This window comes from Oryctolagus cuniculus, chromosome 18 (genome assembly GCF_964237555.1).
Source record: "Oryctolagus cuniculus chromosome 18, mOryCun1.1, whole genome shotgun sequence".
NCBI lineage: Eukaryota > Metazoa > Chordata > Mammalia > Lagomorpha > Leporidae > Oryctolagus > Oryctolagus cuniculus.
The window spans coordinates 17,193,003-17,211,354 of record NC_091449.1 but is presented as its reverse complement, the minus strand read 5'-3'; the positions used below and the strand labels follow the sequence as shown (position 1 = coordinate 17,211,354).

General features: G+C 44.8%; 1 protein-coding gene and 2 long non-coding RNA genes across 19 annotated transcripts in view; 2 read left to right on the top strand and 1 right to left on the bottom strand.

The window, feature by feature from the left end:
- The window catches only part of LOC127491347 (uncharacterized), a 23,587-nt gene extending 21,470 nt beyond the window's left edge, over window positions 1–2,117 (top strand). Inside the window, exon 2 of the long non-coding RNA XR_007919993.2 lies at window positions 1,691–2,117. This is a non-coding gene — a long non-coding RNA (uncharacterized lncRNA). The remainder of the gene's footprint in view (window positions 1–1,690) is intronic.
- ZNF383 (zinc finger protein 383) overlaps window positions 1–13,528 on the bottom strand; it is a 17,558-nt gene extending 4,030 nt beyond the window's left edge. Inside the window, exons 1-6 of one of the 17 annotated variants that reach the window (XM_051847098.2) lie at window positions 13,341–13,490; window positions 12,355–12,411; window positions 9,101–9,231; window positions 4,561–4,611; window positions 1,818–1,944; window positions 1,437–1,532 (exon numbers count right to left, since the gene is read on the bottom strand). In XM_051847098.2, coding sequence (XP_051703058.2) covers window positions 1,437–1,532; window positions 1,818–1,944; window positions 4,561–4,569 — 232 coding nt within the window. In that variant the 5' untranslated portion in view covers window positions 4,570–4,611; window positions 9,101–9,231; window positions 12,355–12,411; window positions 13,341–13,490. Of the gene's footprint in view, window positions 1–1,436; window positions 1,533–1,817; window positions 1,945–4,560; window positions 4,612–9,100; window positions 9,232–12,354; window positions 12,412–13,194; window positions 13,298–13,340 lie in introns of those variants that run through there. The other 16 variants (XM_070062347.1, XM_051847099.2, XM_070062348.1 and 13 more) reach the window with 16 other exon arrangements.
- Window positions 13,511–18,352, top strand: LOC138846474 (uncharacterized). The gene is made up of 2 exons (XR_011383980.1): window positions 13,511–13,904; window positions 18,126–18,352. It is a non-coding gene; the product is annotated as an uncharacterized lncRNA (long non-coding RNA).

The following is an 18,352-nucleotide window of genomic DNA, read 5'->3' as shown; positions in this document are numbered from 1 at the left end:
AAATCTCTCTTCTCTGCCACCTCTTCTTTTACTTTTTCTTTAAGATTTATTTATTGAGAGGCAGAATTACTGACAGAGAGAGGGAGAGACAGAGAAAAAGGTCTTCCATCCCCTGGTTCACTCCCCAAATGGCAGCAATAGCTGGCTGGGCCTATCTGAAGCCAGAGCCAGGAGCTTCTTCTGGGCCTCCCACGCGGGTGCAGGGGCCCCAGCACTTGGGCCATCTTCCACTGCTTTCCCAGAGAGCTGGATTGGAAAAAAAAAAGGAGCAGCTGCGACATGAACCAGCACCATTATGGGCTGCTGGTGCCACAGGCAGAAGCTTAACCTACTAAGCCACAGCGCTGGCTCCTATACCTCTTCCTTTTCAATGTAGGCATAGAATCTCCCCCTTTTTGGCCCCCAGTAATGTCTGTCTATACATGGTGGCTTCAATCACCTACAAGGCTCCAACTACTATATTAGCATGGACTAATCCTACTTCTACATATTTAATGTGACTTCTCTTTTATTGTTTTCTGGGCATATTTTAGCACCATTTTCAATCTTCAAGTTCCTAAGGGTGACACGAACTGTAGCACTTAGCAGAGTCCCTTACACAAATGAAGAAATCAAAAATGCTGGATAAAGAAGAAGTTCTAAGACAAACTGATAAAACAAGACACTGATAGTAGCTATAATGAAGACCAGTACTTGGGCAGGTAGGGAGTCTGGGGATACGGATTCACATGCATGAGTACATATTGTCACATTCTTTTGAAGGTGGACATTTAAAACATCTACAAAAATCTAATGTAAGAAAGCAGGAAAGCTAGCAAGGACTTCAATCTAAAGGCTTGTATGAGTAAAAGAGTTTTCTTTGGAGGGGTAGTGAAAGGCACCTTCTGCCTGAAATTGAGAGGGCTGGAAAAGAGTAGTGATAGAGTTGGGGGAAGAGATGAAACAAGTTATTTGTGAACTCTTGCTAAAAGCACTTCAGTTGGCCGGCACTGTGGCTCACTAGGCTAATCCTCCACCTGTGACGCTGGTACCCCAGGTTCTAGTCCCGGTTGGGGTGCCGGATTCTGTCCCGTTTGCTCCTCTTCCAGTCCAGGTCTCTGCTGTGGCCCGGGAAGGCAGAGGAGAGGCCCTGCACCCACATGGGAGACCAGGAGGAAGCACCTGGCTCCTGGCTTCGGACTGGCGCAGCGCGCCAGCTGTGGCGGTTGTTTGGGGGGGGGGGTGAACCAATGGAAGGAAGACCTTTCTCTCTAACTCTGCCTGTCAAAAAAAAAAAAAAAAAAAAAAATTAAAAAAAAAGCACTTCAGTTTTCTCCAGAGGCCTAGAATCTTAGAGGAAGCGACCATGGTAATACCTAAAATGTGTTGTTTCCCACTGACCAGCTGGAGATATTTCCTGTGCTGTCCTGATTTCTGTTGAGGCCTTTCTCACTCACCTGAACACAAGCCTCTTGTCAGCTCTTTGCCAATCATCCAGGGCTCTTTCCCTTGCTCCAATAAGGAAATCACTTGAGGCTTAGGAATATAAAGTCCTGCTCACGAGAAAAGATATGGGACATGATTATGTTGTGGGTAAATCAGATCCAGTCCTCTGATGCGCACGAAGGGATGCCGCTACAGGAACAGCCAAAGAAAGATGCAGCTGAAGCTTCAGCCATAGCCCACTGGTTACTCTTCCTTTTCATTTCAGCTCAAACTACTTGTTTGGGAGGAAGGAGCAGAGATTCAGCTGGAAACTTGAAAAGCAGCCAAGAAATGCACTGTGGAAGAAGCAGACATCCCATAGAACTCTGAATCATTCGTACAGATGCCCTTACCCATGGCAACCAGGTTGCTGTAGTTCTCCAGCATCACATCTCTGTACAAGTCCCTCTGAGTAGGGTCCAGGCACTCCCACTCCTCCTGAGAGAAGTCTACAGACACATCACTGAATGTCACTGGTCCCTGAAACAATAAACATATGCACTAATTGTATACTAAAAGAAATACTCCAATGCAAGTATTTTGAGGTAAAACAAATTAATAATTTTACTGGTATCACTAAGAACTAGTATTTTTGTATCTCAGGAATAGATGGAAGAGTAATAAGTTTATTTTATATTAAACAAATGAACAAATTCCTGATTGTGTCTATTGAAAAGACCTAGACATAATGGCAAGGAGCACCCCTAGTATGTAGATTGTAGTTTCTAAGTACCATTTTCAAATAAAAAGAACTAAGGTTCTTTGGGGAAAGAATGCATTTCAAGCAAAAATCAAAAATGCACAGGAAGAGTCTGAACATAATATATCAAAAAGCAAGAAAGTGACCCCAAACTACTAGGATCAACTTGAAAAGACTCAGGAGTCAACTTGACGAATCTACCCCTGGCCAAAAATGGTCCACTTGTATATCAAATTAAAAGGACAATAACTGCAATGGACTGATTACATTAACATGTTTGAGCCCTGAGCTTTTAATATTGAAAAAAATTATTGATCACTTTCAGAGGATTCCAAGAAGCCAACTTACTGTTTTGAAAATTGATGAATAAATGGAAAGAATCAAACATTCTTTCCTCTATGGGTAACTAAACAGCTGATGAGGAAAAGTTTTACTTTATAGTTAGAAGTATTTAATCTAGGAAAAAGTAATGGCAAAATTAAATTATCACTTGGCAACCCCCAATGAATCTAAAAATAACTGTCAATTGCTGGTATATTACAAAAAGAAACATAACCAGATATAATATGCCTGATGAAATTATGTATCATTGACTTATGAAATAATTTTGAAAAAAAAATCCAATTCAATATATTAAAGCTTTTATATTTACCCATTTTCTTTTTTTTTTTTTTTAGCAGATTTATTTATTTATTTGAAAGGCTGAATTACAGAGAGGCAGCGGGAGAGAGAGAGAGGTCTTTCATCCACTGGTTCACTCCCCAGATGACCACAATGGCCAGAGCTGAGCTGATCTAAAGCCAGGAGCCAGGAGTTTCTTCCAGGTCTCCCACGTGGGTGCAGGGGTCCAAGGACCTGGGCCATCCTCCACTGCTTTCCCAGGCCATAGCAGAGAGCCGGATTGGAAGAGGAGAAGCCAAGACCTGAACCAGCTCCCATATGGGATGCCGGCACTACAGGCAGGGGCCCCTCCCACAATGCCACAGTGCAGGCATCCTAGTTTACTCTTGATGCATCCCAGCATTCCATGTGGATGCTGGTTCAAGTCCTGACTGCTCCACTTCTGATCCAGTTCCCTGATAATGTACCTGGGAAAGTAGTGAAAGATGGCCCAAGAGCTTGGGCCTCTGTACCCACCGGGGAGACCTGGAAGAAGCTCCTGGCTCCTGGATTCGGCTTGGCCCAATCCTGGCTGTTGTGGCCATCTGGGAAGTAAACCAGCAGATGGAAGATACCCCCCTTTCTCTCTCTCTGCCTCTCTAACTCTGCTTTTCAAATAAATAAATTTATAAAAAAGAATTATTTTCTATCAATTCAAATTAATTATTACCATGCTAGCAGAATTTTCTATATTACTAGACACAAATTATAAGGTTCTTCTGGGCCATGACAGTACTATCTCAATAACTTATACAATGGCCAAATTCACTGGAACATCTATCACCCCCCATCCTTATTTCTGAGATAAAAAAAACCCTGACAATTCATACAGAAATCTCTCAAAACCCTATTCAGCTTTATATTGGACTTCACCCACGGATACTCTAAATAGTCATCGAGCTTTGTGTCAGCCACCAAGCCCATGATTCTCAAATCCTCATAGACCAGGAGATCTTGCAACAGACTATCATTTGGAGCTACCGATACTACTTTTCATACTGTTTTACTGGAGAATGTTAACTCTATAGAGATAATCTTGGCTTTTCCATGTTTGCTCTCAGCTAAGCAATTTTTTTTTTTTCTTGACAGGCAGAGTGGACAGTGAGAGAGAGACACAGAGAGAAAGGTCTTCCTTTGCCATTGGTTCACCCTCCAATGGTCGCTGTGGCCGGCGCACGGCACTGATCCAAAGGCAGGAGGCAGATGCTTATCTGTTCTCCCATGGGGTCCAGGGCCCAAGCACTTGGGCCATCCTCCCTGGCCACAGCAGAGAGCTGGCCTGGAAGAGGGGCAACCAGGACAGAATCTGGCACCCCGACTGGGACTAGAAACCCGGTGTGCCGGCGCCACAGGCGGAGGATTAGCCTATTGAGCTGCGGCGCTGGCCCAGCTAAGCAATTCATACCTCATCAAGTCATATTCCAGACAGCACAAGTTCATTCTATAAATCTATTCTCATTCCTTGTTTCCTTAAAAAGAACACATATCCTTTCCAACATAGTTCCTGGGAGTGGGATGAGAAAAACTGGTTGGAAAAAAAAGAGGGGCACTTACGGATTGTATACAGTTCGCTAGCTTGAAGAAATGGGGACCAGTATCCTATGGGGCAATCTGTTCACCAAGGTGTCAGGATAAGGAAAGCAAATGCTCACATAGTGTTTTTTGTTTGTTTGTTTGTTTTGTTTTGTTTTGTTTTTCTTAATGAAAAAGGAAGACAAGAAAAAGCAATAACTTACTCCAGCCATGGTTTTCAGCAGTGAAGATGATCAGTTCTCCCCAGGGCTGTTCTGAAAAAAGACAGTTGTTGTGAGAAGGCAAGATAGGGAGGGAGTAAAGAAATTCTCTAAAGGGGCCAGTGCTGTGGCACAGCGGGTTAACTCCCTGGCCTGAGGCGCTGGTATTCCACATGGGCGCCGGTTCTAGTCCTGGCTGCTCCTCTTCCAATCCAGCTCTCTGCTGTGGCCTTGGGCCCCTGCACCTGCATGGGAGACCTGGAAGAGGCTCGAGGCTCCTGGCTCCTGGGTTCGGATCGACGCAGCTCTGGCCATTGCGGCCAATTAGGGAGTGAACCATCAGATGGAAGACCTCTCTCTCTCTCTCTCTCTGCCTCTCCTCTCTCTGTATAACTCTGACTTTCAAATAAATAAATAAATATTTTAAAAAGATTATTTTAAAAAGATTATTTAAAAAAAGAGGAAGAAATTCCTTAGAGAGTACACTGGTCTTACATCCCTCAGAATGGTCAGATAGGCTGGTGCCGTGGCTCACTTGGCTAATCCTCCGCCTGCGGCGCTGGCACCCCAGTTCTAGTCCTAGTTGGGGTGCCGGATTCTCTCTCGGTTGCTTCTCTTCCAGTGCAGCTCTCTGCTGTAGCCCGGGAAGGCAGTGAAAGATGGCCCAGGTCCTTAGGCCCTGCACCCACATAAGAGGAAGCACCTGGCTCCTGATCAGCACAGCACACTGGTCATGGCGGCCATTTTGGGGGTGAACCAACGGAAGGCCTTTCTCTCTGTCTTTCTCTCTAACTCTGCCTGTAAAAAAAAAAAAAAAAAAAAGAATGGCCAGATAAAACTACCTTCACTTCCCTTGTTCTTATGATACAACTCTAGCTAGTGGGATGATGGAACAAACACTACTGCTTCTATACCCATAAAAACTCTAGGCTTTAGCTACAAGATAGAACACAGTAGCTGAGGCTGGTGCCGCAGCTCAATAGGCTAATCCTCCGCCTGTGGCGCCGGCACACCGGGTTCTAGTCCCGGTCGGGGCGCCGGATTCTGTCCCGGTTGCTCCTCTTCCTGTCTAGCTCTCTGCTGTGGCCCGGGAGTGCAGTGGAGGGTGGCCCAAATGCTTGGGTCCTGCATCCGCATGAGAGACCAGGTGTGCCGGCCGTAGCAGCCATTGGAGGGTGAACCAACAGAAAAAAAAAAAAGGAAGACCTTTCTCTCTGTCTCTCTTTCTCTCACTGTCCACTCTGCCTGTCAATAAATAAATAAATAAATAAATAAAATAAAAACCACAGTAGCTGAATCCAAGGGAAGAGGCTGAAATTTACTCTCTCTAACCCAAACCACCAAGGTTTCTGCCTCAGCCAAGGGACTGAAGCCAGACCTTGCCCAACCTTAGTGATGCTGGTGCTCTGAACACAAGGATGAGCTGCTACAATCCGCCCTGGAAAAACCCCTCTCTGCAGCCCTCAGAACCCAAGCCAGACTCACTCAAATGGAAACTTCCAGCTGGGAACATAGAAGGACCAAAGACTTCCCTGCTGACCTCTTTTTGCTTTCCAACCCCAAAAGGCAGTCACCTTCTACCGCTGTGCAGGCAGGTGTGTGTGGGTGTGGGTATAGGAGTGTCCGTGCATATACAGGTACTCACTGTTACCCTCTAGCTTTGCTTTTACTTCATCTATGTTTTTCCATGCAAAACAAACTGTCAGCTTTTCTTTTATAGCTTCTGGGTAAGATTTTTTTCCACCTTCCATATTTCTATAAATTTCTCTCTCTTCTACAATTTTAATGCTTTCATTTGTTGTAAGTAAATATTTTAATCAATTATTTAATTTGGTATAGATTATTTGGTAAAAGATTATGGTATATGGTTATCATTTATATATTCATATGTATTACTTATGTTCATATTATCTTTATCATATATTATTGTTTTTTTGTGTTTTTTTAAGGATTTATTTATTTATTTGAAAGTCAGTCACACAGAAAGGCAGAGAGAGAGAGAGAGAGAGAGAGAGAGAGGGGCACCTTCCATCTGTTGGTTCACTCTCCAATTGGCCACAACAGCTGGAGCTGCACTGATCCAAAGCCAGGAGCCAGGAGTGTCTTCCGAGTCTCCCATGGGGGTTCAGGGGCCCAAGGGCTTGGGCCATCTTCCACTGCTTTCCCAGGCCATTGCAGAGAGTTGGATCGGAAGTGGAGTGGCCGAGACTTGAACCGGCACCCATATGGGATGCAGGCCCTGCAGGTGCTGGCTTTACCTGCTACACCACAGCGCCGGCTCCTATTTATTATTTTAATATGAGTTAGGATGCCTACTTAAGTTTTGCCCCAGAGGGGGATACTCAGCTGTACCAAAGCCACATAAGAATAATAAATTATTTCATGGGACTTAGAAATACACCATTCTTTTTTTTTTTTTTTTTTTTTTTTTTTTTTTTTTTTTGATAGGCAGAGTGGACAGAGAGAGAGACAGAGAGAGAAAGGTCTTCCTTTGCCGTTGGTTCACCCTCCAATGGCCGCCGCTGCAGCCGGCGCACCGCGCTGATCCGATGGCAGGAGCCAGGATCCAGGTGCTTTTTCCTGGTCTCCCATGGGGTGCAGGGCCCAAGCACCTGGGCCATCCTCCACTGCACTCCCTGGCCATAGCAGAGGGCTGGCCTGGAAGAGGGGCAACCGGGACAGAATCCGGCGCCCCGACCGGGACTAGAACCCGGTGTGCCGGCGCCGCAAGGTGGAGGATTAGCCTATTGAGCCACGGCGCCGGCTTATTCTTTTATATTCTACCTAGAAAGAAAAAAACTGCTTATGGCCAGCTTATAAATTAAGGAGATTTTGTTGTTTTTATTTTATTTTATTTTATTTACTACTCATTTTCATTTTACTTGAAAGATACAAACAAACAGAGAGGAGAGAGAGGAGAGAGAGAGAGAGAGAGAGAGAATGTCAGAGAGATCTTCCATCCATTGGTTCACTCCCCAGGCTGTAACAGCTGCAGCTGGGACTGTCTGAAGCCAGGGGCCAGGGCTTCTTCTGGGTCTCCCATGTGGGGAAGGGACCCAAGTACTTGGGGCCATCTTCCACTGCTTTTCCAGGTGTATTAGCAGAGAGCTGGATAGAAGTGGAGCAGCCACTTGAACTTGGACTTGAACTGGTGCCTATATGGGATGCTGGCACTGTAGGTGGCAGCTTAACTGTCTATGCCATGGTGCCGGTCCCTTTTTTTTTAAAAAAACAAAAAAAAGTTCATGGGGACCAGGGTTGTGGCATAGTGGATAAAGCTACTGCCTGACACTGGTATCCCATATAGGCGCCAGTTCGATCTAGCTCCCTGCTAATGGGCCTGGGAAAGCAATGGAAGATGGTCCAAATGTTTGGGCCCCTGCCATCCATGTGGAAGGCTTGGATGAAGCTCCTGGTTTCTGGCTTCATCCTGGCCCAGCCCTGACCTTTGCAGCCATCTGGGGAATGAAACCAGTGGAATGAAGATGTCTCCCCCCAACCCCGACTCTAACTCTGTCAAATAAATAAATACATTCATCTTAAAAAAAAAAAAAAAACAAAAAACCTCACGGCATTGATTAGTACAGTGAAATGAACACTGTAATTACTAAAATAAAACTGATTTTGTAAAGAAACTAAACTTTTTATGATCCAATACTGATGGAAAAACTCATCTGGGGCAGGAAATCAGCTGGCCCTCAAAGAAATTTGACAGAAGTTACAGGGATTTCTCATCTACTTGTTCACTCCCCAAATGCCTGCATAAGCCAGGGCTAGACCAGTCCAGAGCCAGGACTAGAGACTCAGTCTGGGTCTCTCATGTGTGTTGCAGAGACCCAACAACTTGGGCCACCCGCTGTGTGTGTTAGAAGGAAGCAGGAATCAGGACCTGAGCCAGGATTCAAACCCAAGCACTCCATTACTGGGTATGGGGGTTCCAAGCAGGATCTCAGATGCTGTGCCAAACCCCTACCCCAGAAAAATTCTGGTTTCTGTGACTTGCCCTGGTGAGGGAGTTATGAGCCAGGGATTGTGCATAATAACCAAAATATAGACATTGTAATATCGGATTATTTATAGTTCTGACATTAGATTCTCATTTCCACTGCACAAGATGATAAGAAAAAATGTAGGGAACTTTAACACAAGATAAAATGGGGATCTGCTGCAGTTAGCACCAGTGGACATGTAAAACCAAGTACAGTAAATTAGCTGACTGTCCCAAGTGGAAGCTCATTGGATGCTCAACCCATTATCACCCAGGGAGTGATTATTAAGTTCCTAATAATTACCCAATGGTATCAACAAGAGAGATGTACCTTTTGGAAAAAAAAAAAAACAACACACATATACCTTCATGACAATAAAATGTAATGGCATTGTAGATCATATAAAACTTAAAAGCATGCAGCTTGTCCAATAAACAAACTAAGCTACAAAAATGAACATCTCTAAGTAGTCTTCAAAAATTTCATGGAAAATGCATATTACAAAAAACTTATGCACGGATCTCAAAGAAACTTTTGCACCAAAATAAACTCACCTTTTAATTTCTTTTCTCCATGAATGTTTTGAAGTATGCTTGTAATACAAACAGCAACTTACACGTCTGATGATGTATACAAAGGGACGTGGCACAATGATCAGTGGTTCAGGAAACTTAGGTGTATATTACTAAATGAAAGAAGCCAATATGAGAAGATCACATACTAAATGATTCCAGCTACATACATGACATTCTGGCAAAGCCAAAACTATGGAGGCAGTAAAAAAATCAGTGGTTGCCAGGCACTGAGAGTAGGGGTGGGGAGAAGGAGGGATGAACAGAGGCTTCTAAGAGCTATGGAACTGCTCCATAGGATACTGTAATGGTGGATACATATCATTACACATCTGTCAAAGCCTACAGAGCATACAATAACAAGAATGAACTCAACATAAACCATGGACTCTAGGTGGAAATGATGTGTCAATGTAGCTTCATTAATTGAAACAAATATACCCGGGTCAGTGCCATGGCGCTGCAGGTTAATCCTCCGCCTGTGGCGCCGGCATTCCATATAGGCACTGGTTCTAGTCCCAGCCACTCCTCTTCCAATGCAGCTCTCTGCTGTGGCCTGGGAAAGCAGTAGAAGATGGCCCAAGTTCTTGGGTACCTGCACCCATGTGGGAAGACCAGGAAGAAGCTCTTGGCTCCTGGTTTCGGATCAGCGCAGCTCTGGCTGTTGTAGCCATTTGTGAGTGAACAAATGGAAGGAAGACTTTTCTTTCTCTCTCTCCCTCTCACTGTCTGTAACTCTACCTCTCAAATAAATAAATAAAATCTAAAAAAAAAAAAAAGAAAAGAAAAGAAATAGATGTACCACCTGTGTGAGGGATGTTGACTGCTATATATGAAATCTCCGCAATTTCATTGTGAACCCAAAATTGCTCTGCAAAATAAAATCTACTGAAAACAAAACAAAAATGAAATAAATTCTGTCACTGCTGGGGTCTGCACTGTGGCGTAGCAGGTAAAGCCGAAACCTGCAGTGCCTGCATACCACATGGGCACTGGTTTGAGATTCACTGCTCCACTTCAGATCCAGCTCTCTGCTATGGCCTAGGAAAGCAGAAGATGGCCCAAGTCCTTGGGCCCCTGTACCCATGTGGGAGACCCGGAAGAAGCTGCTAGCTCCTGGCTTGGGATCAGCCTAGCTCTGGCTGTTGCAGCCATTTGGGAGTGAACCAGCAGATGGAAGACCTCTCTCTCAGGGCTGGCACTGTGGCATAGACAGTTAAGCTGTCACCTACAGTGCCAGCATCCCATATGGGGCCCAGTTCAAGTCCCAGCTGTTCCACTTCCGATCCAGTTCTCTGCTATGGCCTCAAAAAGCAGTGGAAGATGGCCCAAGTCTGTGGGCCCCTGCACCCGCCTGGGAGACCCGGTGGAAGCTCCTGGCTCCTGACTTCGGATTGGCACAGCTCTGGCCATTGCAGTCATCTGAGGAGTGAACCAGCAGATTGAAGACCTCTCTCTTCTTTCTCTCTGCCTCTCTGTAACTCTGCCTTTCAAATAAATAAATAATAAAATCTTAAAAAAAAAAAAAAAAAAGACCTCTCTCTGTCTTTGCTTCTCTGTAACCCTGCCTTTCAAATAATTAAATCTTAAAAAAAAGTCACAGATTGTCTAAATTAAATGCAGCTACATGCTTTAAAAAAATTATGTCATTGCCACAAGCTACATTTTTGAACTTTGAGGACATTATGCTAAGTGAAATAAACCAAACACAAAAAGGCAAATACTGTGTAATTCCATTTACAGTGGTATCTAAAGCAGTCAAACTCACAGAAACAGAAAGTAGAGGTGGCTGCCAAAGGCTGGGGAGAGTGGGAAATATGATGCTGTTGTTAGATGATTATAGATTTAGTTTGCAGGATGAAAAACTTCTAGAAATCTGTTGTACAACAATATGAATATACTTAATACTTCTTGAAATATACATTTAATAATGACTAACATGTAGCTAGTGTTGTGGTGCGACAGGTTAAGCCATCGCCTGCAATGCAGGCACCCTGTGGGGGTACTGGTTCAAGTCTTGACTGTTCCACTTCCAACCCAGCTCCCTACTAATCTGCCTGGGAAAGCAGCAGTACATGGCCCAAGTCCTTAAGCCCCTGTACCCATGTGAGAGACCTGGCTGGGGTTCCAAGCCCTCACTATGACTGTAATTTTTCTATTAGTACTTTTAGTTCTGTCAAATATATTTGAATCCATTCTATGAAGGTAGATTGACCTTTTTATTATAAATCATTCTTCTTTAAAGCTTTTTTTTTTTTAAAGATTTATTTATTTGAAAGTTGGAGTTACACAGAGAGAGAGAAGGAGAGGCAGAGACGTCATTCACCCATTGGCTCACTCCCCAGGAGCTGCGCTGATCCAAAGCCAGGAGCCAGGAGCTTCTTCCAGGTCTCCCATGCAGGTGCAGGGGCCCAAGCACCCAGGCCATCCTCCACTGCTATCCCAGGACACAGCTGACAGGTGGACTGCAAGAGGAGCAACTGGGACTAGAACTCGGCTCCCATATGGGATGCTGGTGCCGCAGGCGGAGGATTAGCCAAGTGAGCCACGACACCGGCACCTTTGTTTCATTTTCTTTTTTTTTTTTTTATTTTTATTTTTTTTGACAGGCAGAATGGACAGAGAGAGAGAGAGAGGAGAGACAGAGAGAAAGGTCTTCCTTTTGCCGTTGGTTCACCCTCCAATGGCCGCCGCAGCCGGCGCGCTGCGGCCGGCGCACCACGCTGATCCGATGGCAGGAGCCAGGAGCCAGGTGCTTCTCTTGGTCTCCCATGGGGTGCAGGGCCCAAGTACTTGGGCCATCCTCCACTGCACTCCCTGGCCACAGCAGAGAGCTGGCCTGAAAGAGGGACAACCGGGACAGAATCCGGCGCCCTGAACGGGACTAGAACCCGGTGTGCCGGCGCCGCTAGGCGGAGGATTAGCCTAGTGAGCCGCGGCGCCGGCCATCATTTTCTACAAACTTTTTGAAAGACTTGTGTGTGTATATGTGTGTGCCTACGTTGCGTTTGTATTTAAAAAGTAAAAACTAGGTACACAAGAGAAACTGATCTATTTTCTAAATTAATATGAGAATATTATGTAGAAGGAAGTTGGGGAGAACACTGAGATAGGTGTGTCCATTTCAGTGCTTCCCATCATTTTCTTGAATGGAGTTTGTTAGAACCAGGTCACCTGAAGAGTCTGTTAAGCATGGTCATGCAGGAAGAGTAGAGCAGAAAGATGTCCCAGCATACCTGGTACTTGGCTTGGTCAACAGCCATTCCTCTTTCTTTCTCCATACTTCTGGAGAACTAGGAAGCAGAAAGGGATCATGAGATGCCACGGTTTTCTTGTGGCCCAGACTGAGCAAGTCAGGGGCCACTCGACCTACATCCACCACCTCGGCAGAGAAGGAAATACAGCCAGAGGGGTCGCGGCTGTGCAGAAGTCACAAGCGCAGGCACAGGCACCCCACACCCATATCCCCAATGTCACAGTCACGCACCGTGGGGACCCACATATTCTCTGCCTTCACAGGCAACCTCACCCAAACCACAGCTCTATACGTGGTCCCAGAGCCACAGCTCCACACCCACTCTGAGGGATACATGGTGTACAGAACCCTCAATCACAGCACCCCACAAGCCACGGGGCTACAGTGCTGCAGGCCCAACACCACATGCAGTGCACAGCCACCCAGAGAGGCAGTTCCTCTAAACCCCCTGATGAGCGCTACACATAATCACACACTCAAAGTAACACAATGGCCACTAGGACTGCGTCCTGTCACCCTGGCGCACAACTAGATGCGCCTTCCAACCGCACACACAGTGCCAGGTAAAGTTCTGTGATCACATTCCCACAGCCTCACCGTCCCAGGCATCCAGTCAACGTGGTCCTAACACTTACCCAAAGCCAGTTCCACGCACGCACCTCAGAGTACCACACCGAATAATCAGACCCTTCAGCTCCCACCCCAAGCCCTGGCGCCCCGCACACAAGTCACACAAAGTTAGACAGTCGCCAACAGTCACAGTCCCCCCACGAGGACACAGTCACACGCTGTTGCAGCTACACCCCTACAACGAAGATACCTGCACAGAGCGCTCCACGCACGGTCACAGTGACAGGGACACACCTATCAGAGACACGTACCAGGGCTCTCAACACCCGCACACCCAGCGTCCCACAATCACACACAGAAGCCCACACCTCGCGTGTGCCCCCGAGCCCCACCCACCCGCTCGCGGCTGACACTCCCGGAGCCGCCTCCCTTCAGAGCCCAGGGACGCACCCCCGGGGCCTCGTGGAGTCCGCAAGACCTAGGCCGCTCACCGTGTACTTTCCCGTCCCCGGACGCCCAGCGTCCCGCAGGCAAACTAAAGGGCAGCCCTGTTCTCGCGGGAACTCTGGGAAATGTAGTCCCGCGGCGGACGGCCAGGCGAAGATGGCACCCGATTCTGTGGGGGTCCCACCCCTGCCCCGCGCTCCGAGCTCAGGACGCAGCCTCTTACTGAAAACTCCCAGATGACGCCGGCTTCCTCCGTGGTGCTGGACAGCCTCGCACACTGCACGTATGCATGCCCTGAGAGAAAGGCAGCGGTCGCCAGCTTGCACGAGAAGTTGACGGGAGCTGTGAGAATCCTTGGGAAGTGTGAGGCGCAGAACACCCTCGCTCCGCAAAGTTCCTGTGACCTTGCTCAATCTCCGTCTGTGCACCCGAGCCGCGACTTTCGCTGACTTACCTTCTGTCGCTATAGATTCACCCTACTTGTCCATCGTCCCATATAAATGGAATCACATGGTAGGTATTTGGGGGCGGGGGTGGCCTGGCTTCTCTCAGCACGTTCTTCAGATTTATCAGTGCTGTTTTCTGGGTCAGTGTTGCTTTTTATTGGTGGTTAGTATGCCGTTTTATGAATGCATCTAAATTTGTACATCCATGCAAGTGCTTTTGCATATTTGGCTTGTTTCCAGTTTGATAAGAATGAAGCTTATCGAAGCATTTGTGTACCAGCCTTCTTGTAAACATATGCTTTCGTTTATATTGGGAAATAAATAGTGGAATTGGTGGGTCACAAGTGAATATTTAATTTTACAAGAAACTAGCAGACTGTGTTTACCAAGTGGTGGTACCATTTACATTCTCACCAGCACTGTATGAAGTTTTCACATCCCTTTCAATTTTAGTTCTTTGAATATTTTTATCTGTTCTCAGCGTCTTTATAGTGTCTTTCAAAGCAGTTTTCACTCTTGATAGAATCCAATTTATCACCATTTTATGTTTCATGCTTTTTGTGTTCTTTCTGTTGCTCCAAAAAAGGGGTCCATTCACTTGGGTGTCACTAAGTAATCAAGCTGCAGCAGGAGCTGCTTAAAGTTTTATTTATTTGTGACAAAGGAGAAAGTGAGAAAGTATAGTTAGTTCTCTGAAGAAACTGCCTCATTGAGAAGCAGTTTCACAGTGCTTTTTGCTTTTTTTTTTTTTTTTTTAGATCTATTCATTTATTTGAAAGTCAGAGTTAAACAGAGAAAGAAGGAGAGGCACAGAGAGAGAGTCTTCCATCCACTGGTTCACTCCACAAATGGCTACAACGGCTCGAGCTGTGTGGATCCAAAGCCAGGAGCCAGGAGCTTCTTCTGGATCTCCCATGTGGGTGAGATAGAAAAAGTGGAGCAAGTACAAGGATATTTGGAAAAGTTTATAGAAAAATCAAACTAGAAGAGAAATTTTTTTTGAAATCCCTGCATAGTTTCTTTTCTTTTTTTTTAACAAGAGAGGGGATTTATTTATTTATTTGAAAGGCAGAGTTACACAGAAAGAGAAGGAGAGGCAGAGAGAGAGAAAGGTCTTCTATCTGCTGGTTCGCTCCCCAGATGACTGCAACAGTTGGAACTGCACCGATCTGAAGCCAGGAGCCAGGAGCTTCTTCCAGGTCTCCCACACGGGTGCAGGGGCCCCAGGACTTGGGCCATCCTCCACTGCTTTTTCAGGCCATAGCAGAGAGCTGGATCAGAAGTGAAGCAGCTGGGACTCAAACTTGACCCCATATGGGATGCTGACATTGCAAGTGGCAGTTTTACCAGCTACTGCACAGCACCGGCCCCAATAGTTTTTTTACAGTACATATTTTCCAAAGACTTTTTGAAGACCCCTTGTATTTATAGCATTTCTTATGTTAACCTTATTTACCATGCCCAGTCTCTTCATTTATTCCTGTGGATTCAATTTCTTAGCCCAATAGAGCCTTGCTCCAAACTCTTTTGTGCTTTTCTTGCCAAATATATTCAATTCCCATCTATTAGAGTCTGAAAATGCCATTACGTAATTATTGTTTCATAAAATCATTTTCTAAATCACTTAAGAAAGAAGAAATATTCATTTATACTATCCTAATAAAGAGAATTATCTTTACTAGTGTCTCTGTTCCTTCATGTCAATTTCAGTTTCTGTTTGGGGCCATTTGCTCTCAAGCTGAAGAATCTCCTTAGTATATCTTTTTATTCATTTTTTTATAGATTTGTTATTTATGTGAAAGTCAGATTTACACAGAAAGAGAAGGAGAGGCTCACTCCCCAGTTGGCCGCAATGGCCGAAGCTGCACCAATCTGAAGCCAGGAGCCAGGAGCTTCTTCTGGGTCTCCCGTGTGGGTGCAGGGGCCCAAGCACTTGGGCCATCCTCTACTGCTTTTCCAGGCCGTAGCAGAGAACTGGATCAGAAGTGGAGCAGCAGGGACTAGAACCGGCACCCATATGGGTTCAGAGGATTAACCTACTGCACCACAGCGTTGGCGCTGAAAGTAGATCTTTATAAAAATTAAGAGTGGGAATGGGAGAGGGAGGAGGAAGAAGGGTTGGAGTGTGGGCAAGAGGGAGGACAGGTTGTGAAGTATCACAATGTTCCTAAATCTGTATATATGAAATACATTAAACTTGATAACTTAAATAAAATTTTAAAAAAAATTATATATCCAGAAAGGGTATTTTACAAAAATGAAAGAAAATTAAGACATTCCCAAATAAAGAAAACTGGATCATTTGTGGCTAGCTGACATGACTTACAAGTATACTAAGGAGGGGCTAGAGCTGTGGCATAGCGGGTAAATCCACTGCCTGCAGTGCTGGCATCCAATATGGCGTCGGTTCTACTCCCTGCTGCTCCACTTCTGATCCAGCTCTCTGCTATGGCCTAGAAAAGCAGTAGAGGATGGCCCAAGTGCTTGGGCCCCTGCACCCACACGGGAGACCCAGAAGAAGCTCCTGGCTCCTGGCTTCAGATTGGCGCAGCTGCGGTCATTGCGGCCATCTGGGGAGTGAACCAGCAGATGGAAGACCTCTCTCTCTCTCTTTGCCTCTCTTTCTGTGTATGAAGATAAAAAACACTGTTCCTCAACAGAAGAGACAAGGGCTGTAAATAATCATGGAATCTCAAAATGTCCATTTCACCCCAATACATCGCATTTTAGATACTGTATTAGTTACCTCAGATCAGGGAAAACGTGGTATATATCTTTTTGGGACTGGCTTATTTCACTAAGTATAATGGTTTCCAGTTGCACCCATTTTGTTGCAAAAGACAAGATTTCATGTTTTTTTTGTTTTGTTTTGTTTTTGTTTTTTTTTTTACAGCTGAGTAGTACTCAGAGTGTATAGATACCATAATTTCTGGACATAGAATTCTTAAATGCCAGGGTTTTAGAATGTCGGGAGACAATTTGAATAGTTATGACATTACCTTCTTGCTTTCCATTGTTTCTGATGAGAAGCCTATTGTTAATCTTATTGTGGTTCTCTCCTATATGAATAGCATTTTTCTCTGGCCATTTTAGACTTAATTTCTGTACAATCTTTGGTAAGTTTATTTTTTGTAGAATTCCTCCTTGAAATTTCAGTCCAGCTCTCTGCTGTGGCCTGGGAAGGGAATGGAGGATGGCCCAAGTGCTTGGGCCCTGCACCCACATGAGAGGCCAGGAGGAAGCACCTGGCTCCTGGCTTCGGATTGGCGCAGCATGCCAGCCGTAGCGGCCATTTGAGGGGTGAACCAATGGAAGGAAGACCTTTCTCTCTCTCTCTCTCTCTCTCACTGCCTAACTCTGCCTGTGCAAATCAAAAAAAAAAAAAAAAAAAAAAAAGACATTTCACTGCCCAATTATGTGTGCAATAAAGGCTTTTCCAACATTTGTAAAGTCCAAATATTTGTCAGCATCAAAACTAAGTCCTCGGAAGTTTTCTGCTGTGAGTCTTCATGTTAACTTTTCCTTTGTCTTGAAAAAGTTCACAGAAAATCTGAAAGAGTCAAATGAATTAAAAATAATTCTTTTTTAAAGGGGCCCCTAAAGAGGAGATGTTAAACTGTTGTAATTTTCTGTGGCTTTCCCCCAAATTATGGACAAATATATGTCAAATTATAATAATTATAATATTTAAATAATTTATATCAATATATATTAATTTATAATAATAATTTAAATAATTTGTAATAATTTAAGTAATTTTTAAAATTATAGTGATATGGACAAATTAATACAATAATAAGTTTTAATAACCTTGAATATTTTTGGAATTCATGCATCATGGCTGATAAATTCCTAGCATTCCCTTTCCCCACCACCCCCTTCTTTGTCATGCCCTGAGTTATAGCAGAAAGGCATTGATATTATCAAGCAGTTCCTGGGGAGCAATAAAGATGGTCTGGTGCAAACCTTTGCAGACTACAAAGGTTATGGATTTAGAGTCTAGCCTTAGAGGAAGCAAACATTAAAAAAAAAAAAAAAAAAAGACCTGAGAACACTTGTTAGTTTTCTACAATAGAAGATAATTGAGAATGAGAACTGACTGTGGTCTTAGCTATGTTATTAATGGCAACTGTCTTAGTCTGCTTTGTGTTACTATAACAAAACACCTAATACTGGGTTAATATTTTCAAAAAGAGCAGTATTTGGTGGGGCTGGTGCTGTGGCGTAGCAGGTAAAGCTGCTGCCTGTAGTGCCAGCATCCCATATGGCCGCTCCACTTCCCATCAAGCTCTCTGCTATGGCCTGGGAAATCATTAGAAGATGGCCCACGGGCTTGGGCCCTGCACCTGTGTGGGAGACGCTGAAGAAACTCCTGGCTCCTGGCTTTGGATCAGTGCAGCTGCGGCCAATTGGGGAGTGAGCCAGTGGATGGAAGACCTCTTTGTCTCTCTGCCTCTCCTTTTCTCTGTGTGTAACTCTGACTTTCAAATAAATAAATAAATCTTTAAAAAAGTA